A 19,936-nucleotide genomic window follows, 5' to 3' on the forward strand; every position below is an offset into this window, starting at 1 on the left:
CCACGTGTACTCCGGGCACCCGCCGCTGGTCCGGTGGGAAGACGCAGGGCGGCCGGCGACCCCATCGCCCGGCGGGGAGCCCCAATCTTCCCTCTGGCGTCCCGACTCCATCTGCAGCTCCAAGAAACGCTGTGCCACTGGGATTCCGGGCGCTGGGAAGCGGCCTTGGCTTCCCCTGACACTGTCCAGGCCGCGCTGCGGTGGGGGGGTGGGCGGGGGACACGACAGCGTGTTTATAAAACCATCCACCACTACTTTTCAGGGACCAGGATTTTTCTCTCTCTCTCTCACCCTGGGACACAGCGGTTACTGTGCATGCGCTATACTGGCGCAGCTGCCAGCGGGCCACCTCTAATACATTTTTGATATGATCTTGAGGGCCAAATATAATTACATCGCGGGCCAAATTTGACATGTGTGGTGTAAGCAATTATTCATCCAGGCTCCACCAACAGCAACTTGCCCTCTACCACTGATGGTTTTTGGGTACATGGGAACACCATTTTCACTCATCATCTTCTCGACAGCATCCTCTTCGTTGAAACTAAATTCTAGGACCCCCCCCCCCCCCACACAAAACATTGCCACGGTTCAAGAAGGCATTTCATTACCGCGCATCAAGGCCAATAAAAAAAGTGTGAGTGCCGGGAGCGCCTGCGATGCAAGATCCTGAAAAAAAAATCCACAAGAATCGTTCGCTATTTAATAACGACATTTCTGCAAACGAGAGCTGATATCTAGGTGGGGGGTCTTAACATTGGGGATTATGGCCGGCTGATAAATTTAATCCTTCCACGATCGAAGGGAAGCAGCAGAGCAAAAATGTGTGAAGGTTGGATAATATTATATGAATACCACGTATTCATTGCCTCGCTTTCTCTTTTAGAGGACACGGGGGGCGGGGGCAGAATAAAGCTCCCACACAAAAAAAACCCTAAAATTCAGGGCATTAATTCAGGAAGTGGGAATTCTTAGCTCTGACTTTAATGCAAGATATTTCCGGTGAGAAAGGAGGGGATTTGAATGGAATTCAGGCAAACACCTACTCTGTGACAAAGAAACGTTGAAGTTACGTAATTCTAGATGGGTTAAAGTTACTTCCCTCTCAACTTATATAAGAGTTTTATATATAGTATCGTTTTCATTATAAACTCCGAGACAAATGATACCGTTGCATGTCACGGTTGCCAATGGTGAACATAATCCCTCTCCTCCGCTCCAACTCCTCTCGCCCTGCTCTTCCCAGGAACTCTTGGAACACGAGGCGGGATCACGCGGGTGACGTCAGCGCCGCCGGGGTCCTGACGGCGGCCGGGCTGCTCCAATGAGCTCCCTCCACATGCGGCCGCTCGAGGTGCTGCCGCGAGGAAGGCCCCTGCCATTCAAGTTGTTATAAACGCGCCGCCGACGGCGCCTGCCCGCTCACAGCCCTTCCGATGAGCGGAGCGCTGAGGTCGCAGCGGTCGAGCAGCGGAAGGAGGTAGCCCGCTTTCCCGGCGCGTCGCAGTCCGGCCACTGCGACTCTTTGAAGCATCCGTGGCGAGAAACCCCTCCCTCACACACACACGCACACAAAGAGACGAGGACACGGATCTCACTGATTCACGAGAGAAGGAGCAAGAAACATTTGGCCGTCCCTTTCCCCCTCCACCCCCCCACCCTCTCCCCCCCCCCCCCCAACACACACAGGGCTGCCCATTAATCTCCAGCGCGCTGCCGGCTTGTTCCTCGCGGGGAAGAAAGCCTTTCACCCTCCCACCCTCCGGACAAGAATCCGTCAGCGAAGGAACCCTGGAGTGAAATCATGGAGAACGCGCACACCAAGACCGTGGACGAGGTTCTAGCCTATTTTAACGTCAACGAGACAACGGGTCTTAGTCTGGAGCAAGTCAAGAAGCACAAGGAGAGATGGGGACCTAATGGTGAGTGCTGGCTGGGATGGTTGTCGAGGCTGCGCGTTTCGATGCGTCGGATGTTCCCTTCTCGCCCCCCCCCCCCCCTTCGCCCCCCTTTTAAAGTTGGATTTCCCTCGCTCTCTGGGTCGCACCAGGCCCTGGTGTGAGCGCCAGCATCGGTGCGCGGAGCAGGCCGAACATGGCTGACTCCCCGCCGTCCGAGATTTGCGTTGTATCGAGTCCGTGGCGCGGGCTTCAGCGCAATCCTTTCCCCCCCCCCCCCTCCCCGCTGTCTTTCCTTTCTATTTTAATTACCGATTGGGGGATCGGCGGCAGCCGCCAAAAACCGCCCGTTTTGCTGATGGCACGACTTGTATTCCAGCCGTGAATAATCGCATTTCATGCGCCCTATTGTGCATCCCTTCGCCGTGCAACGAGGGCACGACAGCGCTTCCCTCCTTGTCCAAGCGTGACTTTTGTGTCCTTGTGCTCGAGTCCAATGATTTTTGCACGTTTTAATACTTCTTTTCTCTCTCTCCCCCTCATCTCGCATATTCCATGGCGGCGCCACTCATTAACAGAACTACCAGCAGAAGAAGGTACAGTAGATCATGATTTTGGGTGGGGGGGGGGGGGGGTACACCGTTGATCTTTCAATGCTGAATAGAGTTCTTTTTAATGTTGGACTGGTATTTTCCGCAGGCAAATCGTTATGGGAGCTGGTGCTAGAACAATTTGAAGATTTATTGGTCAGAATTCTACTCCTGGCAGCTTGTATATCATTTGTGAGTATTTTAAACGAATTGCTTCGCACAGTCTAGTTATGCACCCCCCACCTCGTGTTGTAGCATTTATGATTAGGAAATTCAGTTCTGTGAGTTGAATACAAATTACTCTTCAGTATTTGCCCACTAACCATGATTGGAATGGTGTGTGGAATTCTAGGCCGGTCTGCCTTGATAAAAGTAAGGTGACAATTGCAGCTTTTTGACAAGGGCAAGACTGATGTCTGCAAGGATGGCACACTTCTACTGACCAAATTTGGCCAGTGACCTTCATGGGGGCATGTGTAGTATCTCGTTTCTCCTTGACTTTTAAGGTTTATAGCACGCCAGTAAAAATGGTTTTGGGTCGGCATGACAATAATAGAAAACAATGCTCGGTCCTGGATTGGGTTACACTGCTTAATGCATTTGCTGTACTTGTTGTAATGGTTACCGAGTGGCAGACAAAAATAAATGTTCTAAGCACATTTGAGAACAAATTGTTCTGCTAAATTGAGCTTTAATTTAAGTAGTGATCATTTGCTTTAAGATGTAAAGTACAATGTTCATAGGGTTAAATTTTAAAATTTTTAAAAAAATTAACAGTACGGTAACAGGCCATTTCAGCCCACGAAGTTGGTGCCGCCCAATTTACACCCCATTAACTTATACCCTCCGGTACGTTTTACTAATAATACAGCTTCATTTTATGAAAAGAGAACACCAAAGTAGGTTGGACATCTTGCTGCACACCTAATTTTGTCCATTTTACCTAAGCTTTTTTTCTTTAAAAAAAAATCACAATTCCACACCAATCATGAAACATTTCCAGGAAAATCAGTTTGATTATTTTAGTGTGAATATAGAGCACGTCTTGTTGATTTAAGCATATTTCGCTAGAGTAACACTCTGCTCAGTCTTTTCATTTATAAACATCCTTCGTAGCATCAAAGGATGCTATTTTAAAAAATAGGGTTTGGGTGTATAATTTCCAAGGCCCAAAGGTGAATTAGGTACTCTGTGAGATTATTGTTCCTAATTATTTTTGTTAATCACTATTAAAGACCAGTTAACTAAGAAAGAGCTCTTGGGGAATTATTTTGATTGAAATTATTACTGATACATGTTTTGGGGGAAAATGCAGCTTTTTAACTTTTTTGAAACTATATGCTTAATAAAAATCACACTTTTGAGTAACAACGCCATTCTGCATTCTGTTGGATTCAGAGACTTAAGCTAAGAAATATTGCTGGTCAGTCTAAAGCCCATTGGAAGAATTAGTGCTTTATTGAATACTCTGGTTCTTTGGACAGTAGAGGTGCTGGAAAAGTCTAGGTCCAATACGTCCTTAAAACCAAGATTCATACACAAATGTCTTTAGTTTTGTATGAAAAGAGGAACAGAAGCTGCAAATTATTGAAAGGTCATTTTATTGTAAGTGGTTTTGATGTACTATGCAAGATTTTCTCTGTTATGGAAGTTCATAAAGCTGTTTAAAAACTAGATTTCAAATATGATGAAGTGCCAAGTAAGAGAAATGAACTGAAAAGCAGGCATTGTGCAAATCAAGATGTACTTTTGGTTTATGCTGGGGTGTGGCAGTTATGTTGCGGGTTGGACTTTCAACTAGTAATGAATGTGAGTTGCAATTTCTAATGCGAGATGCAACTTGTTCTGCTTGCCATTTCTGGGATTTTCTAGGAAGGAAAGAAAGCTGGTGAGGAAGGCCACACTATTGCTCCTCACTCCTCCTCATTTTACTATAGTTTTCTTTTGTTCTCTGTCCTGGTGGCCATTTGGCATCCATCATCATCCCAGGTGGCACTGAACATTATTTTCATATTTCATGTTTTTTGCCAAACAATTTAGCACTGCAGCAGTTCCTTCAGCCTCCTATGAGCCACCGACCAAGCTGCCAATCTAAGTAATCCCATCTGCCTGCACGTGGTCAATAATCCCACTATTCCTTCCTCTTTATGTGCCTGACCTCCTTCTCCTCCTCCCTCCACCCCCCCACCTCAGGATGGGATGGGGGGGGAGGGAAAGGACTTGGCTTTTAAATCTGCTTTAATATCTGCCTTTCCATTTTTTTTGTAATATTTTATTTATCATTTTAATATCTTTAACAATCAACAATCATACTAAATGTAAAACATCAAGAAAATTCCTCCCTCCATCCTCTCCCTTCTATACATCCGATCAAACAGAAAGAATGAAGAAAAAGTAACTAAATAAAAATCCCATTGTCAGTGCTACAATAAAACATATGGAAATATGATAATACCACAGTTTTAAAATCTTTACAGAGGTCTACTGGCTAGTCAGTAGCTATTGTAACTATATTGGCGCCATTGAGGAACCTATATGCTCTAGATAAGGCTGCCAGATTTTTAGGAAAGTGTTATAACCCTTCCTGAGATTGTATGATTCCTTTTCAAGTGGGATGAATCTACTCATCTCCGAGTAGATGGGAGTCTGACTTCCATGTTATCACTATGCATTTCCTGGCCACACAACGCAATTTCTGTGAATTTAATTTGAGAATTAGTTAGTGATCTACCAACCATGGCAAAGTTCCACCCCCCCCCCCTTAAACCTATGCACTCTGTCTGCACATCTATGCCTTTCATAAATATAGAGCAATTATTTCCCTGCATCTTTTTTCTATCTCAATGTCCAACAACTCCTACCTAATTCTCTCCTGGACAATTGCGCTAAAGGATTAATTAAAATAGCCAATTAATTTTAATATTTTGGCATATGAGAGAAAGTCTTGGTACCCAGAGTTACAAATGAATTACAAATGAAGCACCAAAATTCCAAAATAAACCCAGGTCAGGGCTGTACTAATGTTGTACACTGCTGCCTAATTGTTTTATTAAAATATTTGGCTGAATAATCCACCATCAACTGAGATCCATGTGCACTTTGCCCAAATCCAGCATTTGGACATTGGCTCTTCAAGAGGGCACTTTGGTTTTATTCATAATTGCACAGTTACTTGTTGACTTTTCAGTGTCAGTCCAGTTGAGACAAATTGAGAATGTGGGTTCATTGCATTTTGTGGTCTCATCTAATGAGAAAATCAGCTGTAGCCTTCTGAAAGTGAAGGGTGTTAGTGAGGAGCAATGAAATGATGTAACTATCAGAAGTTGCCCTGCTACCAATAGCTTGGAGGAGAGGGAGTTCACCATTGATTTAAAACTCATTTCACCCATATAAAATAAATATATCAGAGGCTGTACATCCCTCAGTGAATCATTTGCCACCTGACACTCCTTGGTTATTCCATCTTCTATCAGGGAGATGCATTGTCGGTGCTGCACTATTGCAGCATTGTTGAATAAAGTGCTTCTTCCAAGTGATAGCCTTCAGGTCACCCTAGGATAAGGTGTTGTACCTGTTTAGCCTCCCAGACAGGGTCACATGAAGCCATGGGTTGCAGATTGATGGTTTTTGCAAGCAGATTCTATAAATTGTAAAACTAAAACTGCTGGGCAGATGAATCTGCTGATCAATGACCAGGGTTACCCGTCCAGAATGGACACTGCAACCGAAGAAAGCACCGGGAAACCATTTCAATATTTTTTCCCCCATGTATCATCGTGAACTTGGTATCGACTACGGTCTCAGCCCGAAGATGGAGCCTTCACCGATGATGAACAACTACAATTCAGAGGGTCAGAGATCATGACGGATGCAGAGGCATGATCACCTACATTGAACGACAAGGCACTCGAGTGAATGAATAAGGGAGAGGTCAGAGGTTTGATGGAATAATCTCAAGTTGCTTGGATGAGTGCAGCACCGACAACTCTCTCAGTGCCGTTCAGTTCAAATTAATCTGTCTGATTGACAATCTGAATGTTTATTCCCATAACCATTGACCCCTAATGACTGCACTGAGCATCACCTGCAAAATTCACTGCATTTCCTTTCCTGGGCTATTGTGATAGGACTTCCCAAAATCTTGTTCTATACCACATGGAGAACAAGGTTGATAGGTGCATTGGAATTCCATTTCAGTAGGTTACTCACCAAGGTAAACACCATCCTGATTTGGATGTGCTCACTCGTCTTTCATTGTTGTTGAGTTGAAATACTAGAGCTTTCTGCTCATTAGCTCATGGAAATACTTTCACCAAAAGAATTGCAGTGGTTTAAACTACTCTTCTGAAAGGCAATTAATGGGCCTCGTCTGCAACACCCAAATCCTGAGAGTGGAGTTCTGTTCAACTTCAGTGCATTGTATCATTGAAACAGTAATAGTTAAGTTTCTTTACAGCCGGCTGGCTCTTCAAAAGTGTTTTTTAACGTTAAAAGCATTAAACCCTGCCAACAAGTGGTTCTTTTCTGTTTCTCCCTCATCTGTCTGCGGCACACTTGCACTATGTCAGTTCTATGTATTTCTCTGCACTCCTGTTTATTCTGTTATCTACCCAAGTTATTTAGCTGGTTCCTTTTGATGCTTCTGGATCTACAGTATACAGGTTTTTGGGATTTTCAGTTTCTTTTGACTGATAGTACATGACTGATGCTCAATGATTGTTGCCAAGGCTTAACATTAGCATGTGCATTACAGGTCTGGTCGTAATGGTGTATTTTACAAGGCTATTGTGGTTTTTGTTGCTCTTTCAACTCCTTTTTTTGGCAAAACTAGGTCCATTGGTATCATTTTAATAGCAATACTATTATTGAAGTTGAATTGCTGTCATACCTACTGATATTGAAAAATAACACTTGGTAAGGTGTAAATGTTGGAGCTAATATTTCCATAAATTGAGATATCGGATCTAATTATTTCTGAGATGAGGTGAGAGATTGCCCTGTACAATGTAAAGATTCACTGTAATCCTTGCTTGTTGCAACTATATAGGTTAGCATAGCAGCTAGCACAGTGCTGTTGCAGCACCAGCGATTGGGACCAGAGTTTGAATCCTGTGCTGTCTGTCGAGTTTGTACGTTCTCATGTTTTTGTGGGTGGCAAAGGAGAACTTTTTCTTGAACTTAGAGGTGCTGAACTTCAGGTTTCTGTACATTCTCACTGTTACCTTCAGGCAGAAAAGATTGTGATCAGGGTGATGTTGATCCTTTATGGGAACTGCCTTTTTGAGGCAATGCCTCGTGTAGCTGTCTTCTCTGAATGGGAGGTTAGTCCCTGTGATGGATTTGAACACACATGTCAAACTCTGGCCCGCGGGCCAAATTTGGCCCGCGATATAATTATATTTGGCCCGCGATATAATTATATTTGGCCCGCAAGATCATTTAAAAAATGTATTAGAGGTGGCCCACTGGCCGCCGCGCCAGTATAGCGCATGCACAGTAATACTACAAATCCCAGAATGCATTGGCGTCAGCCCGCTAATCGCCCCCACCTCCTCTGTTTACGTTGCAGGGTCTCACCGTGGACTCTGGTTTTGGGGCCTGGCCGGTGTCAGGGGAAGCCAAGGCCGCTTCCCAGCGCCCGGAACCGGAGGCCTCGGGCCTGACCTCGCCAGGACCGTTGCCCACTCCTCCTCCCTGCCGCAGGCCGACCCGCGACTCACGGTGACGGGGCTGCTGATCCGCCAAGATGCCGCCCTACAGCGAGAGCCGATGCCCCCGCACTGTCGTTGTCCAACCCGATCGCCCGCAAACCCCGCCCTCCCGCACACAGGCCTGAGTAAGGATTATGAACTTTAACCTCAGGATAAAACGATCTTCCAATAGTTTCATGTCACAGTGATAAATATATTCCTGGTTAAAAATGGTCCTGCACCTGGATACAAGCTCATTAGGCATAAAACTTGAAAAGTGTGTCAATCAAAGGATATCTGTACCAATGGAAAAAGGGCATGGCAAATAACCCTGCTAGAGTTCATGCCCACAATCAGTCACCCATTTAATTGTTTCAGGAATCCTGTTATTCTCCCACATTCTCAATAGCCCTCAGATTTTACTATTCGACGGCACACTAGCAACATTTGACAAATCCTCTATAGAGAAATATTATTTATTGAATATTTTATTTCTCATTTGTTAATGCTTCTGGAAAGAGTTTATCCAAAACTATTATTAAACATTTATTTTAATAAGAAAAAGTTTAACATTACATATGTTGAAAGAAGAGAAAACATGCAGATGTTGTTGAAAATTTTCAATCCAATATTTAGTTCGGCCCTCGATTAGTCCAAGTTTTTAATTTTGTCCCTCGGTGAACTTGAGTTTGACACCCCTGGACTTGAATTTGCCACTTCCAGCATCCTTCTGCATTCATGAGCATTTTAGTTTCTAATCTAGGCTGTGATGCAACCAGTCAGTATGCTTACCCCAAGTACACCTGTAGATATTTGATAGAATATTTGAAATATTTTCTCTCATTGCTTCCTACCCAATCTGTTGAGTTGTAATCAAGATTCAGCCAAATAAATGTAGAGAAATTGCAGTGCCACAATTAATGATGAAGTTATGGCAAACATGTTCAGGATTTTGGAAATCTATTTGGAGCACCACCTTTCGTGTAGCAAATCTAATGGAAAGCTGAAAATAGAACTGTTCTAACACTTTATTTCTGGTTATCAGCTCATCGACAATTACACCAAATGTTTATGGTTGGTGGCTTGCTTGAAAATGATAGAAATGTAATTGAATGGAAAGTACTCGTCTATTCAAGAGTTTCAGTGTAAAGACAGTGGAAAGAGTGGAGATATTTGATCTAGAGTCAAACTATTTTATTTTTGTCACGCTTAAAAAAAAAAAAAAAAAAAAAAATCTTTGGTTAGAAGATGATCTATAAAGTTAGGAAAAAAAATCCTGTCCTTCAAAACTTCTAATGAATGTTGAAATTGCACAGACTTGTAATGCTTATTGTTCAGTCAGCAAATATCAATGCCTTAGGCACACGGAAGATAAAAAAATAGGGAGCAAAGTTAATTTGGCATTCATTCTAAGGCCTCAACCAAATTGCAAGATGAACTTGAAACAATATTGCTGAATTGTAAATAAAATGGACAGCGTTTTGGAAAACGTAATATTTGTATTAGCTGCAAAAAGTTGCAAAAATTAATATACGGGCTTATTCCGTGAACGGTTGTGGGATGGAAGAGGGTAGCATTTAAAAAAAAAATTAACTTGGGTGTTTTACCTTCCATAATAGTTTTCCAGTATAAATCCTTTGATATATTTCTCAATTTCTGTGATTAGATCATTTTGGTACATGGGCTCTGCTGCAAAAGCAGATAAATCATGGCTCTGGTCGCAAGTCCTAAAACATGTTGAGGGGGAGGCCAGAGACCCTGGAACCAAGTTGGTCCAGTGCACTGGAGGTTTGTTGCCATTTAGGTCTGCCTTAATCCCCTTTAAATTTCTATTAGTTAATTATTATCTGATCTGGTAGCAGGATTGCATTACGGGGGAGGAAAATGAAGAAACTTTTTGTTTCCAGAATTCATAGATTCACTTTTATATTGAGATATTAAAGAATGACTTTGCATCTCGAGCTTGTACAGTGCATTTATTCAGACATTATAAATTCATCTTCAATGTATTGAATTTCTGGAACAGATGGGTAAAGAAAAGCAACTATTTTAACATTTAGAATGGCAATGTGTTTGAGAATGTTCTTCATTTCTCTATAGATTATCTGTAAATGCTTTTACATTCTTGGTCTTCTTGATTATGGTGGTTATATTTAACAGGTTTTAATATTTTATGCAATCCATTGATCTCTGGATGTGTCTGTAATGTATTACAAATTGTTTAACAGTCAAACTAAAATATAAACACTTATTTATGTGACAGCAGTTGGTCTCTGACATGGATTGCATCCGGACAACACCCTTGTCGTTCTGCCTGGCTGTAATATGTAATTCCTCTCTTTATCAGTGTAGATAAGCGCATGTACAAATGTTCTTTCTCAGGAGTTTAGCTTCAAGTATTTACAAAGTAGAAGGTACATACTGATGCATAGAAAATTTACTCTGGATAAATTAAGGTGTCGCTCTGTTTTGTATGCATTAATATTTCACTAAGGCAAGGTGGTTTTCCAAGTGTTTAGTCTGTATTTCCATTGTTGCTTTTTGCTGTGTACTTTAGCTTCTTGTATTTTAGAATTTTATTCCACTGAAATCTGGATTTGAGACAGATCCTTACTCTTGATTTGTACTTTAAAGCAAGAATACCAATGTACGTATGTTCTGCAGTATTGAAAATCTTAGATTTAAGGTTTTTCTATGCCTTTATTATCATGGGTGTTTTTCACTTTTTCTATTCTATTGACTTTAGGTTTTTTAATGTTCAATAATGCAATTTGTACCCATTTTCTTTCACATGCACCCACACTGAGCTCTATCAAGAAAATCCTCAGTTTTAAGATTCTCATGCTTGTTTTTAACATTCCTCTAATCCAATTTTCCCTTGCAACCGCTGCAACCGTGTCTGCCTGTCCCGCATCGGACTTGTCAGCCACAAATGAGCCTGCAGCTGACGTGGACATTTACCCCCTCCATAAATCTTCATCCGCCAAGCCAAAGAATCCTGCCCTGACTATGCAATCTCTTCCAGACCAGATATTCAGAAATTTATGCTTTTAGTTACTATCCTACAAATTTTTTTTAAACTTTATTTAAGATTTTATAACATGAATAAAATAGAAGATTACATTTCAAAAGAATAAAAATAAGATAATAAAATTACAGTACCACATCGGTAAACTAGATAAACTAACCCCCCCAATAATTATTACACAACATTAATAACCTAACTTAAAATTAGTCTCACCCCCCCAAAATAAAGAGTGAAGAGTTAATAAAGTGAACAATATATATAAGAAAAAAAGGCCACTTACAAAAAAAAGATAAAACATAACAAGTAAAGATACTAACAAAAAAAATTATCAATACTAAAATATCACACTTAAAAACATATTTAAAGCAAACTTAAATGCATATAATTAGCAAACGGAGTCCACTTTAACTTATAAAAAGACATCCTAATCCTGAATTGAAAAAGATATCCTTTCCATGGTCAAACAGGATTTCATCTCCAAATGCCACCTATCAAGTTATATCCTACAAAATTTTTGGAACAGTGTATTTTTATGCTGGAGTGGAGGCTTTTGGGATCTTAGTGGTATTATGAAGGTTATTTATACTGAATAGAGGTTAACTCTTTGGAGCAGGGAATTCCAGATATCACCACACACTCTGATAATGTGAATGGATATCTTCCTGATGAATTTGTACACATTAGTAGGGTTTTAGTGTGGAATGTGCTAATGGTTCACTGAAGCCTGTGTAACATCACCCCCTACAGTGAAGATGATAGCTATTTCGGAGAGCATTAGAGGCTAAACATTTTTTGTATTTAAGTATGCAGGTAGCAAGAACTAATACTGGCCACAGAGGCAATCAAGCATTCAGAGATTCAGACAAATTTTTTGCACTGATGATGGTGTACTATTTGGACTTGAGTTAGCTTTTTGGATGCAAATTAAGGGGAAACATTAATGAATTGGTCTGACTGCTTGTCTTTGAAGAATTTTTAAATAAAGCAATGCCAAATCAATAGTGAGTGTGACATTAATTTAAAATATATTTCATGAGTATAACATTATTCAACATGTTTTCCTCATCTTCTGAAGGTAAATAATATTCCAAAATAGTGGAAAATTTGGATCAAAAAAAGAAAACGTAGAAAGTCTGAATTTGGATTTTGAGTAGAGATAACATGTCATACAATCAAATAATGTTGAAATTGGGTTGGTAGCTTATAAATCTAAAAAAGCAGTTTGGCTTCAGGTTGGTGATGGAACATGCACGTCCATTCACGAGGAAAAAGATTGGTTCGTATTATTAGGGTTAAACAAGGATGAAACAGTGATTGCAGTTTCAGACACAAGTACTTGGAGAAACTCAGAAGGTTATGCAGCATTCTTTATGGTAAGAATCTGAGCCCTTTGTCGAGGTATGAGGTGCCTGAATAAAATGGTGGGGAGGAGGGCAGGTGGAGGAGCACAGGCATGGGTGATCTGAGTGGAGGGCAGAAGAGAAAAAAACTGAGATATAAAAGGGGGTGGAGGTAGATCACTGAATGGAAGGGAGCTGGAGGAAAAGCGACAGACTGATAGGATGAGAGAGAGAAACCGGGAAGGGGTTGAATGGAAACAGGACAAGCCAATGTTCATGCCATCTAGTTGTATTCTGTCTGGGCATTCTCCAAGCTGTTGTTCCTCCAATTTGCATGAAGCCATGGACAAACATGTTGATGTGGCAATTGTGTTGGATTTTCATCTTCCTCCGTCGCACCCATATCTACATATGACCTGTTGATTCGTGCTCCTCCCTTTGCCCCTTCTTTCCCCACCTTTTTAATTTAGGCACCTGCCAGCTTTTTGTCCATTGTCGGAGGGCTCAGGTCCAAAACATTGGTTGTATCTTTGCACCAATGGATCTTGCGTGACTGGCTGAGTTTCTCCAGCACTTCTCTGATTTTAAACTGGTGATTTTTGTAACCTTTTTAAGAAAAGATGTAAAATCTGCTGTGGGACTAAGTCCTAATTGCAATAGTTAAATAGGCTGCAGCCTAAAAGCATAAATAATACAGTGTAAGGTAATTCCACAGTTGTGTTTGAACTCCTAAATATTCCTAACCTGAGCTTGGAGTTACTGCAGTCTTTGTTCACTTACATTTTATTTGCTTTTTGGAATGTGTGGCCACGTATACCTGTGCTTCTCTCTTGTTTTTCATTCTCATCTCATTGGTTACAAGGTGAGTAAATTACTCGTGGTGTGATTCATCAGATATTCTCTCCCTCCAGAGATCAGTTTGATGCAGTAAGATTATGACATGGCTGCAGGTTTGCAGGACAGTACTCCACTTTAGTGATTTGCTTTTCAATTTGTTGTAAGATTGGTATTTTATGCCTGGTTCACATTTATCTATGCGAGTGACTGATCCTTAACTATATGGGTTGGTAGTTTCTGACATTACTATTAGAGTATTAACTTTGCTTGCATGTTTTAGAGAAAACTCCAGAGAGAAGCTGTCGTGAGACTATGATCAGAAACTAAGCAACTAGAATTCATAAATTGAATTTGAATAGGTGCTTGTTTTAATAATTCATAAGCATACAGTACCATCCTAATTATCTGAAATTGGATTCTCTGAAATCCTCATTTATCTGGATTGTTTTTAACATTTTGGATAAATAAGGATGTCCAAAACAAATCAGAAATCCTTTTTATCCAAATTTTTTTCGGAGCTGAACTGACCTCACAGGTTGAAAAAAAAAATTCACCTGACAGGAAATTAGAATGACAATTGTCCTCATTTCAGGTAACTCCCTCCCCTCTCTCTTTCCATTTCTTCTTTACCTGCACCTATTGACTTTTCTCTCCAACTCTCCCTCTCAAACTTTGTGGCCACTGTCTCCCAGTCAGGAGAATCCCATGTTCTGGCGTTATCAAGGAGAGCAGGTTCCTGGGCAGCAGTGGGGTCGTTGGGTTCCTGGCGGCAGTGAGGACATGTTGGAAGGTGTTGGTGATTGGTGGTGGTCAGCATTTTTTTGTTTAAACATTAATATGTGATTTCCTGTTGCTACTGAGCTGTTTTTTTTAAAAAAAAAAGGACCAGTTATCCAAAAGGTTTATCTGACATAGGCCTGACCCTAACTGTTTTGGATAATCTGAGTTTTACTGTACTTGCTTTAGTTTCTATTTTATACCATTTGTATTTTGTTTATCAGACAGTGTTGATAGTTCAATTTCTAGAATTTGAATTCAACGGAAGGCAGTTTGTATTCTGTGGTTTGGATTTTGTATTGGTTCCCAGTGAGCAAGGATTACAAAAAAAAAGCTTTTCAAGGTTTCATGGTTAACATAGCGGTTAGCGGACTGTTGTTACAGCGCCTGCAATTGGGACTGGGGTTAGAATCCATGCTGTCGGTAAGGAGTTCGTACATTCTTCCTGTGTGGATTTTTCCCACTGTTCAAAACATAACAGGATTGTAGATCAGTTGGGTATAATTGGATGGCATGGGCTCATTGGTGAAAGGGCCTGTTACCATGCTGTATATCTAAATTTAAAAACATTGAAATTTCAAAAATAAAAATCTAAATCATCAAATTTTCTTAAAACGACATTGACCATAACCTGGAACAAGTTGCTCTTGCAGCTGTGAACGTTTGCCTTATTTAAGAGAGTTTGAAAGTGATTGAGTGGATTCTCCATTAAATTCTGCATAGTTCATTGATCAGGGCATTGAGTGTAGTAGCAGGGATCTCATTGTATAACTGTACAAGGAGGCATTGAGATCACATTTGGAGTACTATAACTAGCTTGAAAATGTATCATTAAACTGGAAAGGGTGCAGAAAAGATTCAGCTTGAGTTATTGAGTGGCTGGGACATTACACCCCAGAGCATAGGAGGCTAAGGGGGAACTGTATGGAGTGTTGTACACCTTTGAAAATGAGGGGAATGGATTAGGTTATTTTTCCCCTGAAGTGTGGAAAGCAAGAGAGCATAAAACTGACCTGAGGGGCACCTTCACACATGGGGTGGTGGGTGGAGACGCATCTAACATTTAAAAGATGTTTCTGCAAGTTGATGGACAAAATGACATGAGCCAAATGTAGGTATGAGGGAGTAGTATGGTTGGTATGGACAGAATGGGCTGAAATGGTCTGTATAATTAAATTCTAAGGCTAGTTTTGCACCAATGATGCTAATACTTTTGATGTTGTGTCCCTTGGTATGTTTAGAATAATGAGGATATATATAATATTATTTAACTGATCTTTATGCATGTATCATTTTAACAATCACCTTTAACAATTATGAACAAAATTTGAAATATGTTGTGCATTTGTAGTGTACACACTACGCAAGTGTGAAGAACGACGACACACACACCAAAGCCTTGGAAAACGAGACTAATTTTTTGCTCTGGCCATTGCACTTATATGGGCCCATGGTACTAACGTCAGGGCCCTGTGTCATTGGAGCAACAGCCTTGGATTAGCCAGCAATCCCACCAGAATTCCCCATCTTTCCCACTGTGAGGGGGTCACCTGGAACAATGGCCGTTGTCACCCCCTGGTCCTCGTGTTCTTTAGCCATTTTGTGGGCTGGTCCGTGTCTCTGTGCGGGCGACTACACCCCGAACTGGGGACCAAGCCCTTGTCCATAGCATTGGGTGGCCTGCCCTTGCGTCGCAGGGAGGAGTGGAGCCTGGCTTTTAACAGGCCAGATATGCTCATGTCAGGTGGTTGATGGTAAAAGTCTCCACCTTACTTTTGATGTCAAGGATGAAGGGGAAATCATTGTCTTTAATGACCTTGTAGGGTCGTTGTAAGGGTGGTCTGTGTGCACCTCTCCTTACGAACACGAACTGATGAATCACACCACGAGTAATTTACTCACCTTGTAACCAATGAGATCCTTTGGGATGCTATGCTTGGGCTGGCCGTTTGGTAGGGGTTGCCACAGGACCAAGGACCCCGGTTTTCGCAGCAAGTTCTCAAGGGTCGCCACGGGTTCTTCTGGGCGTTTATCGGGGGCCAGGAACTCCCTGGGGATGATTAGTGCCGCGCTATAGACCATCACTGCTGCCAAGGCATTGAAATCATCTTTCGGTGCAGTACGAATTCCCCAGGAACCAAGGCAGTTTGTCCACCCAGTTGGGACCCTTCAAGTGCCTGTGAAGCACTTCTTGAACCTGTTGGCCTGAGAGTGATAGTGTGCTGTGGTGGAGCCATGTCCCCAGAAAGTTAGCCAGCGCTGCCCAGAGGTGAATTGTGCCCCCATGTCTGAGGTGTTAGGTGCTTTGGGACTCTGAATCAGGGCACCCATGTGTCAATGAGTTCCCTGGCACAGATTTCTGTGGTGGTATCAGCCACCTTGTGGAGCGGTCAACCATAGTCAAGAGATAACTTGCCCCACAGAAACTGGCAAAGGCCCCACTATGTAAATGTGTACATGGCTGAACTTGCACCATGCTGGTTTGAAATCTATGTAGGTGCTCTTGTGTGAACCTGCACTTAAGAGGACTGACAGTATGTGCAGGTCTTGGCCCACTGGCTGACCTGTTTATGGAGGCCATGCCAGACAACCTGCTGGTAACCATTTTGACCATGGCGTAGATGGTGGAGTGCGCCAGGTTGTGGATGGCCTCAAACCTGGCCCCTCCACAGAGCCAGGATGATGGGACGGAGGCTGACGGTAGAAATGTCGCATGGTAGTGTCAGGTGACCTGGCTGACAGGGAATTCCTCCACCCTGAGACTGGAGAAGGCTGTTCCTACAAGCGGGGATCTCAGGGTCCTGCTTCTGCGCTTTGGTGAGGGCCAAGTAATCGACCCCTTTGGACAGGTGTGTATTGATTCGATTCAATTGCGGGGTGTGACAGAGCATTAGTTAACACATTGTTTTTTCCCCTTGATTTGTTCAATGTCTGCGGTAAACTCAGACACATAGGACAAGTGTCTCTGTTGTCGGGCTGATGACGGGTCCGAAACTTTATGGAAGGTGAAAGTCAGTGGCTTGTGATCAGTGAACACCCTGAATTGCCGCCCTTTCAAAAAGTAACGGAAATGTCTTACCACCAGGTACAATGCTAACAGCTGTCGGTCGAAAGTGCTGTATTTGAGCTCTAGGGAGGCAGAAGTGCCTGCTGAAAAAGGCCAGGGGTTGCCTCCGGTCCTCGAAGAGTTGTTCTAGCTTGCCTCCTACTGCTGCGCTGGAGGTGTTGACAGTTGGGGTGGTAGGTGCCTCCTGAATGCCCTGGAAGACTCATTGTCACAAGTAATGTCTTTTGACTTGCCTGTCATCAGTGTGAAGATGGGGTGCATGATGTATGCTGCTGCCGCTATGAACTGTGGTAAAAGTTTATCATACTGGCGAATTCCTGTAGCCCTTTTGCTATGTGCGGCTTAGCGAAATTCCGTTCTGCCTCAGCCTTCTCGGGGAGGGGTGTAGCCCCATGTCTGTTAATCCTGTGCTCCAGGAAATCAATGGTGTCCAGACCAAACTGGCATTTCACGGGGTTGATAGTCAACCCAAACTCACTCAAGTGTGGGCAGTGTGGTCCTCACGGCTGGCGATGAGGATATCGTCCAAATAGATGAATGCAAATAGGAGGTCCTGGCCCTCTGCATCCATCAGCCACCGGAAAGTTTGTGCTACGTTTTTCAGCCTGAAGGGCATCCGTGGGAATGCAAACAGGCCAAAGGGGGTTAAAATCACTGTTTTGGAGACATCCTGGTGGTGAACTGGGATTTGCTGTTTTCCCCCGTGTGGGTTGGCAGCAACGTCTTGGATGTGGGGCATGGGTTATCTGTCAGATGTGGTGGCCTTGTTGATGTTTTCCAACTCCCTACTGATTTGGGCACCATGTGGAGGGGAGAGGCCCACGGACTCAGAGTGCCGCACAATCCCCAGCTCCTCCATTTTCTTAAACTCCTCCTTCGCCAGTCTGAGCTTTTTGGGAGGGAGTTGGTGTGCACTGGCGTGGCATGGGGGCCCTCAGTCAGTATGTGATGCCTTACTCTGTACTTTGGCTCAGCCGTGGAGAACTGTGGAGCCACTATCAAGGGGAACTTCACAAGGATTCGGGCGGCTTCAATGTCTGAGAGTGTTATAGAGTCCAGGTGTAGGGCAGGTAGCTTGGCTTGCCCCAGAGGCAGAGTCTGACACCAAGCAAGCAGTGAGCCTGAAGGAAGTACCCCCCCATGAGTGGTTGCACCACTGCAGCGAGGGTGAAGGTCCATGTAAAGTGGACCTTTGTTGCCGAAATGAGGGGGGATGGCATGGGTTCTTAAAGTTCAAAAGGAAAAGCTGTTGGCTGCCCTCAGTGCTGGGTACTGCTTGCCCTTGTGGGTGGGGGGGGGGGGTAGAATGCTTATTTCGGCACCCGTGTCGACAAGGAAATGCCTGCCTGCCCAACAGTGAGTCCCAGACATGGAGATGGCTATCACATGAGTCAACTGCCGCAGCCATCAACGTCGGTTGGCAGGGTGTTTTCTGAAAACCTGCAGGGTGGGTGGCATTAATGGGCTTTCACACCCCATTGCTGATGGTAGTAGCATAGCTGTCCTGGAGTGTTCACTCAGCTCTCCGCTGGCCTTGATCTTGCTGGGGGTTGTTCGTGGGGCTTGCTTATGTGGAGCTGGTGTCCTTCTTGGCTCTCCAGGGCATATCTGCCTGGGCTGCGACCCTCTGAAGGTTGCTGAAGTCCTCATCTGTGATATCCTTGGGCAGCTGCTACAGAAAGATCTGCTCAAAGAGCTGGCAAGACTTGTGGCCCTCAATTAGAGCCAGCATCTCACTCTTTAGGGTACATGGGGCCCTTTCCCCCAATTCATCCATATTCAGCAATCGGGCAGCATGTTCGCACTGGGAAAGTCCAGAAGTGCAGGTTAGTAGCTCTTTGAGGGCCAAGTATTTGCCTTGCTCCAGAGGAATTTTTAAAAATTTTTTATTTTTCACACTATAAACCATATTGACCAAGATACATACAGACATTTTTCTTTAAATATATACAGTGTCGTTTTTTTCCCCCTCCCTTCCCTCCCTCCCTCACCCCCTTCCCCATTTATTTGAAGTTCAGCTCCAGAGGAAATTGATGACCCTTGCTACTGTGTCCTGATGGAGGGCTCTCACAATGTAGATGTAATGGGTGTCGTTGGCGGTTGTGGCAAAGCTGGAACTGAGCCTCAGCCTGCCTGAACCACATGCATGGCTGCCACATCAAAACATTGGAAACCTGAGAGAGACCAAGTGGATGGTCGGTGGCTCTGCTTGATCCATCATCTTTGGGTCCAATTGCTGGTTGGACTTTTTGGGGTCACCATTGTAGCATATGCACAACATGAGCGTGGAGAAGAATGCCACATATGAAAGCCTTGGAAAACAAGACTGATTTATTGCTCTGGCCATTGCGCTTGTATAGGCCCCTGGTGCTGAGTACAGGGCCCCGTGTCATTCGGAGCACTGGCTTAGGAATGGCTGGAGTTCTGTGCGGAGGTCACCTGGGATGACGGCTGGTGTTACTTGCCCCCCCAGGTCCACGCAGTCGCCGTTCGTCAGCCATTTTGCAGACCGGTCAGTCCATATCTCTGCACGTGGGCTGCTACAACATTTATTTTAATTGTATGATATGTATATGTTATTATGTTGCTTTGCTTTATCAATATAACGTATATAGGATTATTATATTAAATGCAATAGGAACATAGAAAGTAGGAACAGGAGTAGGCCAAAAATGGCCCATCGAGCCTGCTCCGCCATGCAATAAGATC

The 19,936-nt window shown here is 43.3% G+C and overlaps 1 protein-coding gene across 2 annotated transcripts in view; it reads left to right on the plus strand.

Annotated features, from left to right (window-relative positions):
• The first annotated feature begins 1,307 nt into the window (after positions 1-1,307).
• LOC138761356 (sarcoplasmic/endoplasmic reticulum calcium ATPase 2) overlaps positions 1,308-19,936 on the plus strand; it is a 129,879-nt gene continuing 111,250 nt past the window's right edge. For both annotated transcript variants that reach the window (XR_011356273.1, XM_069933321.1), the window contains exons 1-3: positions 1,308-1,922; positions 2,477-2,494; positions 2,598-2,680. Coding sequence is in view for 1 of the 2 variants with exons in the window: in XM_069933321.1 (XP_069789422.1) it covers positions 1,805-1,922; positions 2,477-2,494; positions 2,598-2,680 (219 nt within the window). In the remaining variant the exon portion in view is untranslated. The remainder of the gene's footprint in view (positions 1,923-2,476; positions 2,495-2,597; positions 2,681-19,936) is intronic.

The sequence above is a fragment of the Narcine bancroftii genome, chromosome 4, assembly GCF_036971445.1.
Source record: "Narcine bancroftii isolate sNarBan1 chromosome 4, sNarBan1.hap1, whole genome shotgun sequence".
In the NCBI taxonomy this organism is placed as follows: domain Eukaryota; kingdom Metazoa; phylum Chordata; class Chondrichthyes; order Torpediniformes; family Narcinidae; genus Narcine; species Narcine bancroftii.